The sequence below is a fragment of the Panthera onca genome, chromosome B4 (genome assembly GCF_046562875.1).
Source record: "Panthera onca isolate mPanOnc1 chromosome B4, mPanOnc1 haplotype 2, whole genome shotgun sequence".
NCBI lineage: Eukaryota > Metazoa > Chordata > Mammalia > Carnivora > Felidae > Panthera > Panthera onca.
In genome coordinates, this window is record NC_138345.1 from 115,115,642 (window position 1) to 115,128,259 (window position 12,618).

The following is a 12,618-nucleotide window of genomic DNA, read 5'->3' on the forward strand; positions in this document are numbered from 1 at the left end:
GCAGGAAAATACACCGTACTAAAAGGGGATCAGCATTTTGCGTCCAGTCCTTGATGCCCTTTCGGCTCCGTGTTTCAAAAGACCTGCAAGGAAAATGCAAGCAGGGACAGACTTAAATCTTGTGAAAATCAGACAAAAGCTGGTGACCGGGAGATTGCTCAGCACGTTACACAGGTTCCGCAAATCTGAAGAAACAATTCACCAGTGATTTTGCGTACTTCACTCAGGTGGTCTGGGAAAACACTGTGACGGCTGATGATTTGCCACATTTTGCTTTCAACCAGAAAGGGTCTCAGACTCAGTGGTTACACTGATAATTTTTGTGAATGTTTGGAGAAAGGGCTCGAGAGAAACTTCATGACACTGAGTGCATTCCCTGAGAAATGAGTTACTAGGGTGCCGGGATGGCGTCTCTTAAAAAACACCAACATTTTACACCCTCTCTATAGGAAATAGCTCATTTGCCCCTAAAGCTGACTGAAGGCTGGTATTTAGCTGAAAGGAAGTCATTGGACCTTGAGTAAAGAATTGTTTATTTGTACCTCCAACCCATTCTCGCATCTACCCTTGCAACTCTGCTGGTAAATGACCATGAACTATTAAGCAAGCCATGACACAGGAAAGAGGACAACAGTAATGTTTGGGGCCAACCAGAATTCCATCACTTTAACCAAAGGCATGGGGCAGTGTCGCCAAGCATAAGAATGCTCAACACTTGCCTGGGGCCATGTTGGGTGGGCAAGAAGACAAGCATTGTGTTCCTTCAGTCACCTCTTAACTGTGCTGCATTTGACTGACTTTTCATGGTGATTGAGTTGCATTCAACTCGTCTCTCGGGTCAATTCAAACTTATTAAATGGCCCTTCATCTTATCTGCTTTCAACCATCTACTCATCAGCAGACGGGGAAAGGAGGCTGGCTCATTTCTTTTTCCTGCCAGTCACCAAAAGGGGCTGGGAGCTTTGATAAGGGCCTGGATGTGGAAGACCACATAGATTTGAGCAAAGCTGTGGAGAAGGAAGTGGCCTGTTTTAAGTCCTAGAGGGACAACACTGGTACTATTCGACCCACTGGGCATTTCCCAAATGCTGCCAAGGGATTGTAGCTCCTTGTACAAGGCAGAGAATTCGTAGACCCCTAGGACTAGTATCTTAGTTGCTTTTGATCTCTGCCAGCCCAGTCATCCCTACAGATCACTGTCAGATAATTTTTTTAAGTCAGAAAGAAAACTGAAAACACCAGTGATAGCCATCTTGTGACTGTGACCAATCGCCTACCGAGCAGCTCTTAATGTCCTGAGCCTCAGCAGGAAACCACTGAATCTATAAAGTCCTGTCCAGCAGAAATGAGTCTGATTGTGGATGGTCTGGTTAACCCAGATTGCCTTAGATGCCTGAGGGAGTTGATATTTTCTCATTATGAAGACTTTCCCATCTACTGAATGCTACAAATAAAACTGCTCGGAATCAGTCTGAACTGCCTGTTTCCGTGGTAGCAGGCCTCTGTCTGGAGGATAAATCTGCACCGTCTTCTTTTTCTTTGGGTTTCAGCCAGTTGTGTTGCAAGGAGTTCCGAATGTGCCACGAGTGACACCCACCAGGATGGGCTCCATCAGTTGGAGAGGAGAGCTTTGTGGCCAATGGGACTTGCCCCCTTGGCCAGACACCAGCGTCCAGGAGAAAGCCATCAAAGACAGAATCCACATGCTTCAATATTTATTTTTGTTGTTCGTGTTTCCCACACTTTTCAAATGTGAACTTGTGTCCTGAAGGTGGAGCTTTAGTACACAGGAAAATTGGAAAGGGGCAAACATGTTTGTACAAAATGGGGTAGAATCAGCAAAGAATACATTTATATGCTTCCTAGTCTCCTGCATTTTTCATGCCAAAAAGTAGGCACAGATTCTGATTTCTTTCACCATGGGTGCCTGCATCCAATTAAATGGGAAGAAAAAGCAGCGTGCTTTCAAGAGTGGGGCTTATGGTCCCGTGGAATGGTGAGAAACTGTAGCCATCAAAGCCATTTATGCTTCCTGCTGGTAGTATTTTTAAGATGTCTCTTTCTCAAAACGAGGCAGCAATGAATTGAGTAGTGATCAAAATGCTGCACCATAGAGTATGCTTAATCCAAATAGCTCCCAAGATGGTCGGCCACTGATTGTACCAACTCGGCAGGACTTAGAGAAATTACTCGGTTACTAGTGAAGTAAAACTATCTCCGGAATGGAATTGAACTGTTGCTTCTCAGCACATAACAACACTGCCACGGCCGGTTCATGACAGCGGTGGAGATCATCGCCTTCTTCATCGCTCACAGGGAAAATTGTCGAACCGCCAGCACGTAAATGCCCTACTATGCGGTGACGGCTTCTGTGAGCTCCTGCAGATGTCTCTCACGTACCGCTTTCCCCATTTCCAGCCGTGCAGAAGTTCTTAAAATATTTCTGGTGGGCAGGGATTGGGGGAGTGAGGCCTGATGATTTTGGAACAGAGACGGCATCTGATTTGCCTAACGGCTCATCTCCTGGTGAACATCGGCCTGGTGTCCCGGCTCTTTCCCCTTCCTCCTCCACTCCTACCGGTCTCCCGGCCACCACCACTGCAGTGCAAAGAGCCACCTTACAGCTCACGAGATTATTTACTGCCCCGCGGGTAGGCAAAGACAATGTTACCCAGTTTCAAAGGAGGAAATTACGAAGGGATCGATGACCACTCTGAATCCAGAATATGAGAGCCGCCGCTGGAGTGATCCGATCCTTTCACTGCACGTCAAGGGCAGAAACTTTTCTTTCTCTTCTGCTTCTTACCTCACCTCACCTTCAGCTCCTCCAGCCTCTCAGAGCTCCTTCTCCTGCCTTATCCCTCAGCATGGGGCGGGGACGCGATGCACTATTGTAGACGTTGAAAACCTGCAACAGCTGTTCCTTCAAGAAGGCTCAGCATCTGGAGGAAGCCCACTTACCCCGTCCCCCCGAGACAGATTCCATCTAGAGTTGGGGAACCAGGAATGGAAGGAAGAGACGGGATGCAACCAGTTACTCTCCCTGGGCCCTCTGGTCCGGAAATAATCAGGGAGGGGACAGAGATCTGTTTGCAAGGATGCATAAGGGTCCTCAGGTACACCATCTGGATCATCTGCCAGACTCTAAGTGTGCTGGTGATGCCATCGGCCACCTCAGGAAGCTGGGAGGCACTCGTGCCTCCTCTAGGAAGCCCCTCCTGCGAAATCATGAACGGACACCCAGGTGTGCAATGATTCAGACATTCGCCGTGCTTCACAAATTCTTGCTGGCTTTGGAGGCACCCCTGGGTGAGGTGGGGAGACCTCGGAGGGTCCAAAGAAAAGAAGTGGGAAAGGATGAGACAGAGGGAGAGCCTCTAGGGAAATAGGGTATCTGGCTCTAAGATTAGAAGGCTGGGCTGGGCAGGGCAGGTTGGAGCATTTAACTTGGGGACCTTTTCAGTTCTCACCTGCGGAAGATGATCTCGCAGCGGTATCGAATGGGCCACAGGTGGCGCTCGGCTAGGGCGGGATGCATAAAGAAAGGGCCCTGGAGCTAGATAGGGATTCGAATCTCACCTCCACTGTCAAACCAGCATTAGGACCCGGGCGGAATTCCATAACCTCTCCATGATCATTCTCACTGCTAAACGGGAGTGATAATAACAGTCACTAATTAAAAGGGTTATTAGGGTATTAAATGAGCCTTAGTCCATGTGGTAAATTTGGAACAGCACCCGGCACACAGTAAGTGCTCAATAAACGTTAGCCAGGATCATTAAGGTTAGATGGTGAGTAGAACTTTCTAAGCACTAGGTCTGAGAGCCTGGGACTCCGTTGCCAAGGGAGATGAGAGAACCTTTTCAAATATGGGAGCTCTGGCCCCGGGGATTGTCCAGAAGCGGAGTCTTGGCGCCTGCCTTTTCCTCACCTCACTCCTGTGACCAGGGGAAACCCAACCGCTGTGGCAGGGACGCTTTGGTCCCCTGAGCCTCCACGGCTCGTCCACGTCTCCCGCGCGCCTCCCCTGGGCCTCCCTCCCGCCGCTCCACACCTGTCAGCCTCCCCGCAGCCTCCCTGTGGCCTGAGCCCTGGGCCTCAGCTGCAAACCCTCGGCGCCCTGGGTTCTGGCTCCCCGTGCATTGCGTATCCCCAGGCTGCTCTCGTAAACAAAACCCGAGCGTTGGAGCAGCCCCGCGGGCGGACGGGCGCGGGAGCCCGCTCGGCGTACTGCTAGCGCGCCCCGGGAGCCCCGGGAGAGCCAAGGGGCGATGGTGGCGGCCGCGGCGGCAACAGCAGGCTGCTCAGCTTTGTTATGAATAGATGAAAGAGGCCACCTACACAGTAACCCAAATTACGAGACCTTCCTCCTCCCTATCTCACCGAATCAAGAGGGGAGGGGAGATGGGCGTGGAGGGAGGGCGGGCGGGCAGGAGGCGGAGGGCGGAGGAGGAAGAGGATGAGGAAGGGGGCCAGTTGCATCCCACTTTCACAATGGGAAAGTGAAACGCACAAGCGCACCCAACCTCTCCAGCCCTCCCCGCCTGCCTCGCTCCCCTCCGCCCGTCCCCTCCCTTACCCTCCGCGCCTCCCTGCGAGCGCCAGCGCTGCACAGAGGAACTCTCCGGAGAAGGAGGGCGAGGAGGAAGCGGCGCCGGAGCGCGCAGGGCTTGCCGCCGCCGCCGCCGCCGCCACCGCCGCCGCCGCACAGGCTGCCGGAGCGACCCCGCCGCGTGCCGCCCTCCCTGCTCTCCTTCCCGGGTGAGCCGCGGGGATGGGGCGGCCGCGGGAGCCCGAGCGCGCGCAGGAGCCGCCGCCGCCGCCGCCCGCGTCTCCGTCGCCGCGCGCCTGAGTCGCCGTCGCCGCCGCGCGCCCTGCCCGGGGGCGGCCCCCCCAGCCCCATGGAGGTCTCCCGGAGGAAGGCACCGCCGCGCCCCCCGCGCCCCGCCGCGCCGCTGCCCCTGCTCGCCTATCTGCTGGCGCTGGCGGCGCCGAGCCGGGGCGCGGACGAGCCCGTGTGGCGGTCGGAGCAAGCCATCGGAGCCATCGCGGCGAGCCGGGCGGACGGCGTGTTCGTGGCGAGCGGCAGCTGCCTGGACCAGCTGGACTACAGCCTGGAGCACAGGCTCTCGCGCCTGTACCGGGACCAGGCGGGCAACTGCACGGAGCCCGTCTCGCTGGCGCCCCCCGCGCGGCCCCGGCCGGGGAGTAGCTTCAGCAAGCTGCTGCTGCCCTACAGCGAGGGGGCGGCCGACCTCCAGGGGCTGCTGCTCACCGGCTGGACCTTCGACCGAGGCGCCTGCGAGGTGCGGCTCCTGGGCAACCTGAGCCACAGCTCCCTGCGCAACGGCACCGAGGTGGTGTCCTGTCACCCGCAGGGCTCGACGGCCGGCGTTGTGTACCGCGCGGGGGACCAGAACCGCTGGTACCTGGCAGTGGCCGCCACCTACGTGCTGCCGGAGCCCGAGACCGCGAGCCGCTGCAATCCGGCGGCGTCCGACCGCGACACCGCCATCGCCCTCAAGGACACGGAGGGACGCAGCCTGGCCACGGAGGAGCTGGGCCGCCTCAAGCTGCGCGGGGGCGCGGGCAGCCTGCACTTCGTGGACGCCTTTCTCTGGAACGGCAGCGTCTACTTCCCCTACTATCCCTACAACTATACGAGCGGCGCCGCCACCGGCTGGCCCAGCATGGTGCGCATCGCGCAGAGCGCCAAGGTGCTGCAGTTCCAGGGCCAGGCGGCCCTCGACTGCGGCCACGGCCACCCCGACGGCCGGCGCCTGCTCCTCTCCTCCAGCCTGGTGGAGGCCCTGGGCGTCTGGGCGGGTGTGTTCAGCGCGGCCACCGGCGAGGGCCAGGAGAAGCGCTCCCCCGCCACCACGGCACTCTGCCTCTTCAGGATGAGTGAGATCCAGGAGCGCGCCAAGAGCTGCTCCTGGGACTTCCAGACGGCCGAGCAAAACTGCGTAAGTCCTGCCGCCGGGACGCCGAGGGGAGTGCTCCCGGTGGGGAGCCGCCGCCAAGGGCGAGCGGGGGGGAGACCAGGTTGCCATTTACCAGGTCTGGGATTCACACGGCCGGCTGGCGGCCAGCGAGCCGTTTTCACGGGGTCTCGGAGACCTTCGGCTGCTCTAGAGCACAGCCAGAGGTCCCCAGAGGGAGCGTAAACGGCGAGGTGGAGAGGGTAGGAGTTTGGCTTAAAACTCTAGTGACTGTATCCCAGTGTCCTCCTTCTCTGTCCAAACGACGCTTGTTTGGGGCTGAGCCGCCGCAGGCAGCCTACCCGCTCCCTTCCCTAATCGCCTCCCCAGGTGTACGGGTGTTAGCAGGCGTGTGGCTTGACCCTTCTCAACTCGGTTGCCAAACACAGCGCCCTGGGCAGAGAAGTCGGTGAACCCAAAAGGCATGCTGCCACACCCCAGCCGTTGCGCACCCCCCTCCCCGCAACACATGTGATGTGGTCTGAAGAGTTGGTAGCCTGCTCAACCTGGGTCAGTGCTGGCCTGGAAAAGCGGCCCACGCTGGGTGGAACGGAACCGTCAGCCTGACCTAGTGCGAGGGCGGGCGGGAGGCTGTGGCTCTGCCGTAGGGGCACTGTGGTCTCTGGGGGGAGAGGCAGGGGAGGTTGAGGTGGCTTTGTGGATGAAAGCTTCAGCCGGGAGGGAAGCAAGGAAAGATGTTGGGGTGCTACAGGCAGCTTCTGGGCTCCACGTTGCCGGTGGAGACTGTGGGGCGCAGAAGCACCACCCTTGTGTTGTGTCCAACCAGTAAGAGCACAGGTTTCCCCTGGGTTCTCAGGGCAGCCCCAGCTTGACTCTGGAGATTGGCAGCTCTTTGACTGGAAAATAAAGCCGCGGTTCAAGAGGGTCCAGTTGATGGGGATTATGGAGCCATTGTGCACTTCTCAGAGGCTGGTTTCCTTCCAAGGCTGCTGGCACATCGACTCCACATATGGCTCCTGAGAGGGGAGCCTGCTGAGAGCCTCCTTTATAACTGGACAGAAATCAAAGAGCAGAAATTAACGGCTACAGGTGTTGCCATTGTTTTGGTATAAAATGCGTCAGAGAGGAAGGGGAGAAGTCTCCACTTGGAAAATGTGTTGTTTTGATACATTGTTGCATAAGCACACAGGAGAGCCCTGGCTCTAAGGTATGTTACTATATGTAGGGAAAGACACTCTCACCCCCACCCCCCCACCCCTGTCTCTGAAAAGCACATCTCACCAAATACTAAGTCCTATTATTCAGGGAGAAAAAAAAAAACTGAGGTTTTTTGCAAGGCTCCTTAGATGGTCATTTGCTTTTCTCCCTCCTTGCCTGTCGGTTGTGTGCTGGGACACACACATAATGCCTTTCTCTAGTTACTGGTATAATTTTTTTAAGCATAGATAACAAATGATGCTCCCTGAATGCCTTCATCTTGCCACACACATATATTCAACATCTATTTTCATGAGAGCTTTATAATCTGAGAGCTCCAGTTTGGCAGAAACCATTTCCTTCTACTCCTCTGTTGAAAGACTTGAACATACCCGCCCCTCCGCCCCCCAGACGTTACTTAGTGCCAAGCTTCAGGCATACTTGGTCTCTGGGGTTAATGACAAGACAGCTCAGAGGCCCACAGCAGGTAATAACAGTGGAAGTCCGAGCTTTGCCATCTGACAGCTGTGTAGATGTGTGGAGCCAAAACATTTCTCTTGACTGCCTCTCTCTACCAGTTGGGTCCTGGAGGACTCAGTTCCCTTCCAAACCCAGCAGACATCCTGAGTGCACTCGCTCACAATCCACGTTTTGGGGTGGTCAGGTCTTCCTACTTGCTCTGGGATGAGGAGGGAAGGGGGTGGGTCAGAGAGCTGTTTACCCATCTTCGTGGGAGCTTCCGGGAGAGAGGTTCCCTTGGAAATCAAGCCAGGGGTAAAAACCTGCAGCCAAAAATCTGGGGTTGGAAAAATAAATAATTAAAAGAGGTCCCTCCGCGGCATTTCTTGCTGCTGCTTATCAAGAACTCCCAGTGTGCTCAGAGCGGGGTGTTCTGAAAGACAGGGTCCCTACCTCCTGAGCTTGTCATCCAAGTTAAATAATATACTCTGCTTCAAACAATAGCATGTCATGGCTGCACAGGTGGGAGCTTGGAGTTTTGCATTTATTTTTTCATTTTAGTAAATTCCTTGCTGCTAGTATGCATTACAAAAGCCTTAATGGAAGCGAATTTCAAGAGGGGTTTGAATGGGGGGGGGGGGGAAAGGCTGGTAGTTTTGATGAAAAAGCTGACAATTTTTCTAACCTATCAGATAGGCAGATAAGATACTCAGTTCAACAAATATTTGTTTGACGCCTGCCAGTGTAAGCAATGCTCTGTGCTGGGCACTCCTGATTTTGCCACTGAAAGGACAATGGCAGGTTGCAGCCCCATTTAATGGGGTCATAGGATCAGAGTGCCCCTGGTTGTCACTCAGAACAATGATGTTATTTGATTGCCTTGGCTGTGCATTTCATTTTCAGGTTTTGAATGTATTTTGGAAAAGGCATGCTGAATTAGGGGTGCCTAAAACAAGAGACTGACTTGAAACAACTCTAGAGGGAGCCTCAATAGATTCCAACAGCAATTCTGCAGAGCAGACACAGTAATTTTAACAGTAATCCACAGGCAGTGAGGCCCGAGTGGCTGCATTTGCTGCCTTCTCCTCTCCTACTAGATGGCTCTCTCTTATTTTCCATCTTCAATCAACCACGGGGAGCAGAGTGACAGGAGTGACTGGGTTGTGTTTTCTCCTCTTAAGTCAGTTGCTTCTCCCGCTAAGGATGAATTTACGAGGTGCTTGTGCAATGAGTGAGGAACATTCCCATTTACCTGATGAGGAAGCCCAAGATCAGTTGGGTCACTTGCTCAAGGTAACAAAACAAGCGTCTGAGCCTCCCAGCTTAAACTCAAGTCTTGAAATGTCTACTTCTGTATTCTTTCCACCACTCGAGTGCTTTTCAAACTTTCCCTTGGAAGTCCTAATTACAAAGGAAGCAACCAGCCTCCCCTACAATGGGGGGGTTGAGGCTGGAGGCTGCCCTTTGAAGTGTTCTAAAACTTTATGTGATTTTTTTTTTTTTTTATTCTGTTCCATAACCTCTCTGTGTGCTTGGGTTAACCTATTTAAAAACATAATAAATGTTTTAATTCTGTACAAATGAATTAACTTCCTCCCTATCTGAACTCCTGCTGTCCCTGGCACACCAATGTACTCCTAGAAAAGTGTACCCAAGTTTTCAAGTCTGCTTGTTCCACAGGTACTTGGCTGCCATATTTGGGCCCTGGAGTTGCCTGTGGTCTAAACATGGAGGCCACTCCTCGTATGGACACTGAGGGTAGTGTGGTTTTTGTTTTGTTTTTCATACTGTCGACTAATAGGACTGACTTTTGTAGTTCATTCTACCCCTTGTGGGGAGACACACCCCTTCTTCCATATGTAATTCCAAAGCCTGATAAAATTTAGCTGTCACACAGACAACCACAAAACACTCGCATGCTCTCCAGCAGATGGTAACACAAGATACTTCAACGTTTTTTGTTTTTTGTTTTTTTTTTTTTTTTTAATTTATTTTTGGGACAGAGAGAGACAGAGCATGAACAGGGGAGGGGCAGAGAGAGAGGGAGACACAGAATCGGAAACAGGCTCCAGGCTCCGAGCCATCAGCCCAGAGCCTGACGCGGGGCTCGAACTCACGGACCGCGAGATCGTGACCTGGCTGAAGTCGGACGCTTAACCGACTGCGCCACCCAGGCGCCCCAACACAAGATACTTCTAGCCATCACGTGCAGAAGTGATGTCCCAGGACCACTCAGCAATGCAACCTTGTGCGTTGCCTCTTGACCTCAAAATCCACAGTCTTCCTGTGATGTTTATTCCTCCTGGAGTTTCTGTGACGATCCTGTCTAGCCATTTTGCAACTTGTAGACGAGATGGTGAATTTTACCCCTGTACACGCATCTGAAATGCAGGGGGTAGATTTAAATAAACCCAACACCCAGTTGGGGGAGAGGGGGAAGCAATCATAGCTACTATCTACTGGGTAGTTACGATGGCCAGGCCTTGTGCTAAGCGCTTTACATGCCTTGTTTTCAGTTGATTTTCACAGTCTCCCAATGGGGCGAGAGCTGTAGTTATTATTATGATTTTATAGGTGAGAAAATTGAGGCCTGGAGAGTTTTGGTTCAGTTCCACAGCTGCTAAATGGCTGAAGATTTAGGACCTGGGTGGTCTGACTTGTGGACTTGAGCTTGTAAATCACTGCCATGGGTCGTCCAGCACCGTGGATGTTGGGTTGTGTAATGAATCCTAACACGCACGGAGCAAACCAGGCCCTTGCAACTGCTCTGATAAGATCAGCTGTTTGTGGACATAAGACACGATAGGACAGAGGACCCTTGACTGTGAACTGAGTTTCTGGATTTTCAGACCGAATGACCAAAAGTTCAGACCCCGGGGGGGTATTAGCTCCTTAGCTGTCATTCTTTATATTCTAGACCGCTTTGGCATTCTTTATATTCAGACTCACAAACGACGTCAGAGAAACCAACAAGGCCTCCGGGGGCTGCTCCCAGTTTTTGTTCTTGGACAGGACGTAGCTCATGTCCTGAATCCCGAGATCTCAGCCTGTTAAGTCTGGGTTACAGGCGCTCTGGTCTTTATTAGCAGCCACGGTTAAAATGTAAGCCCCAGAAGGTCAGGAACCTGTAACCGTTTGTTCTCTGTTGAACCCGGAGTACCTAGCATATAGTACCTGACATGTCATTGGGGCTTGAGAAATATTTGTGGAATTAATAAATGCAGGGTCTCGGAGCATCATGTTGGAAATGTTTTCTGTGCTTAGCAGCAACATTTTCTTCAGTCTGGCCACTTCGTACTCCCTTAACTATTGGCTTTGTCTTTTCTTTTTTAAATTTTTTAATGTTTATTTTTGAGAGAGCGAGTGAGCACGAGAGAGGGAGACACAGAATCCAAAGCAGGCTCCAGGCTCTGAGCTGTCAGCACAGAGCCTGACACGGGGCTCAAACCCACGAACCATGAGATCATGACCTGAGCCGAAGTCGGACGCTTATCCAACTAAGTCACCCAGGCACTCCAGCCATTGGCTTTTTCTTAATATGTGCATCAGGGCCCCTCTCTTTCCTAGTCCTAAGCTATCAGAGATCCTTCACCCCTCCAGCTCTTCCCAGAAAACCCCATTTATTGGAATAGCCCTTCCTCTGCTCTTATCAGTCTGCAACTTTGACCATAGAAACCCGGCATGGTTGGCACTTCTATGGTAAAATGTAATAACATCTGTGATCATGCCTTTCAGTGACAGGAGGAAGGGGCTTTGTGTTACAGAGCAATGGTTCTCAAAGTATCGTGTCCGAACCAGTAGCATCAGCATCACCTGGGAATTTGCTAGAAATGCACATTCTTGGGCCCCACATCAGACTTACTAAATCAGAAACTGGGGACAGGATTGGCAATCTGTTTTAACAAGCCCTCCAGGCGATTCTAATTCACACTCAGGTTTTAGAACCACTGTGGTAAGGTGACACAATTTTCCTTGTCTTCTGGCGGAGGCACCTGGAGTAAGAACTTGTCCTATTTTTTCTGTTGCAGTTTTACTTAGGGCCGTATAAAGTGACCAGCTCATTCCACTACCCTTATATTCCTTATGCTTTTCTTATTGAGGGATGACTAACGTAGCATTATATTATTTTCAGGTGTCCAACATTGATTTGACAATTCCATACGTTAGTGAATACCACAATAAACGTAATCACCATCTGTTGCCATGCAATGTTGTTATAGTATTATTGACTATATTGCCTATGCTGTGCTTTTCATCTCCGTGACTTATTTTGTAACTAGAAGTCTGTACCTCTTAATCCCTTTTAGCTATTTCACCCATCCCCCAACCCACCTCCCTTCTGGCAACTACCAGGTCTCATCCTTTTTTTAATAGCTGAGTAATATTCCGTTGTATATGTACCGCATCTTCTTTATCCGTTCTTCTATCAGTGGCCCCAGGGCTTGCTTCCATATCTTGGACAGTGTAAATAATGCTGCAGTAAACACAGGAGTGCATATACCTTCTCAAATTAGTATTTTCATTTCCTTAGGGTAAATACCCAGTATTCCAGTAGAATTACCGGATCATATGGCAATTCTATTTTTGACTTTTTGGGAAACCTTCCTAATGTTTTCCACAGTGGCTGCATCCATTTGCATTCCCACCAACAGTGTACCAAGTTTCCTCTTTCGCCACATCCTCGCCAACACCTGTTGTTTGTTGTGTTTTTGATTTTAGCCATTCTGACAGCTGTGAGGTGCTATATCGCTGTGGTTTTGATTTGCATTTCCCTGATCATGAGTGATGTTGAGCATCTTTTCATGTGTCTGTTATATGCCTCCTACTCTTCTAATTGCTCAAAGCAAATACCTAGAAAACCTTCTAAAACCTTTCCATTTGGGGGCTTGTAGTCTGAGTCTCAAGAACCTAAAGGTCACAGTTTTTTTTTTTAATTTTTGTTTTCAACGTTTATTTATTTTTGAGACAGAGACAGAGCATGAACAGGGGAGGGGCAGAGACAGAGGGAGACACAGAATCT

At 51.7% G+C, this 12,618-nt stretch overlaps 1 protein-coding gene across 1 annotated transcript in view; it reads left to right on the forward strand.

Annotated features, from left to right (window-relative positions):
• The first annotated feature begins 4,460 nt into the window (after positions 1-4,460).
• PLXNC1 (plexin C1) overlaps positions 4,461-12,618 on the forward strand; it is a 149,325-nt gene continuing 141,167 nt past the window's right edge. The window contains exon 1 of the mRNA XM_060656754.3: positions 4,461-5,966. Within this exon, the coding sequence (XP_060512737.3) occupies positions 4,902-5,966 (1,065 nt within the window). The 5' untranslated portion in view covers positions 4,461-4,901. The remainder of the gene's footprint in view (positions 5,967-12,618) is intronic.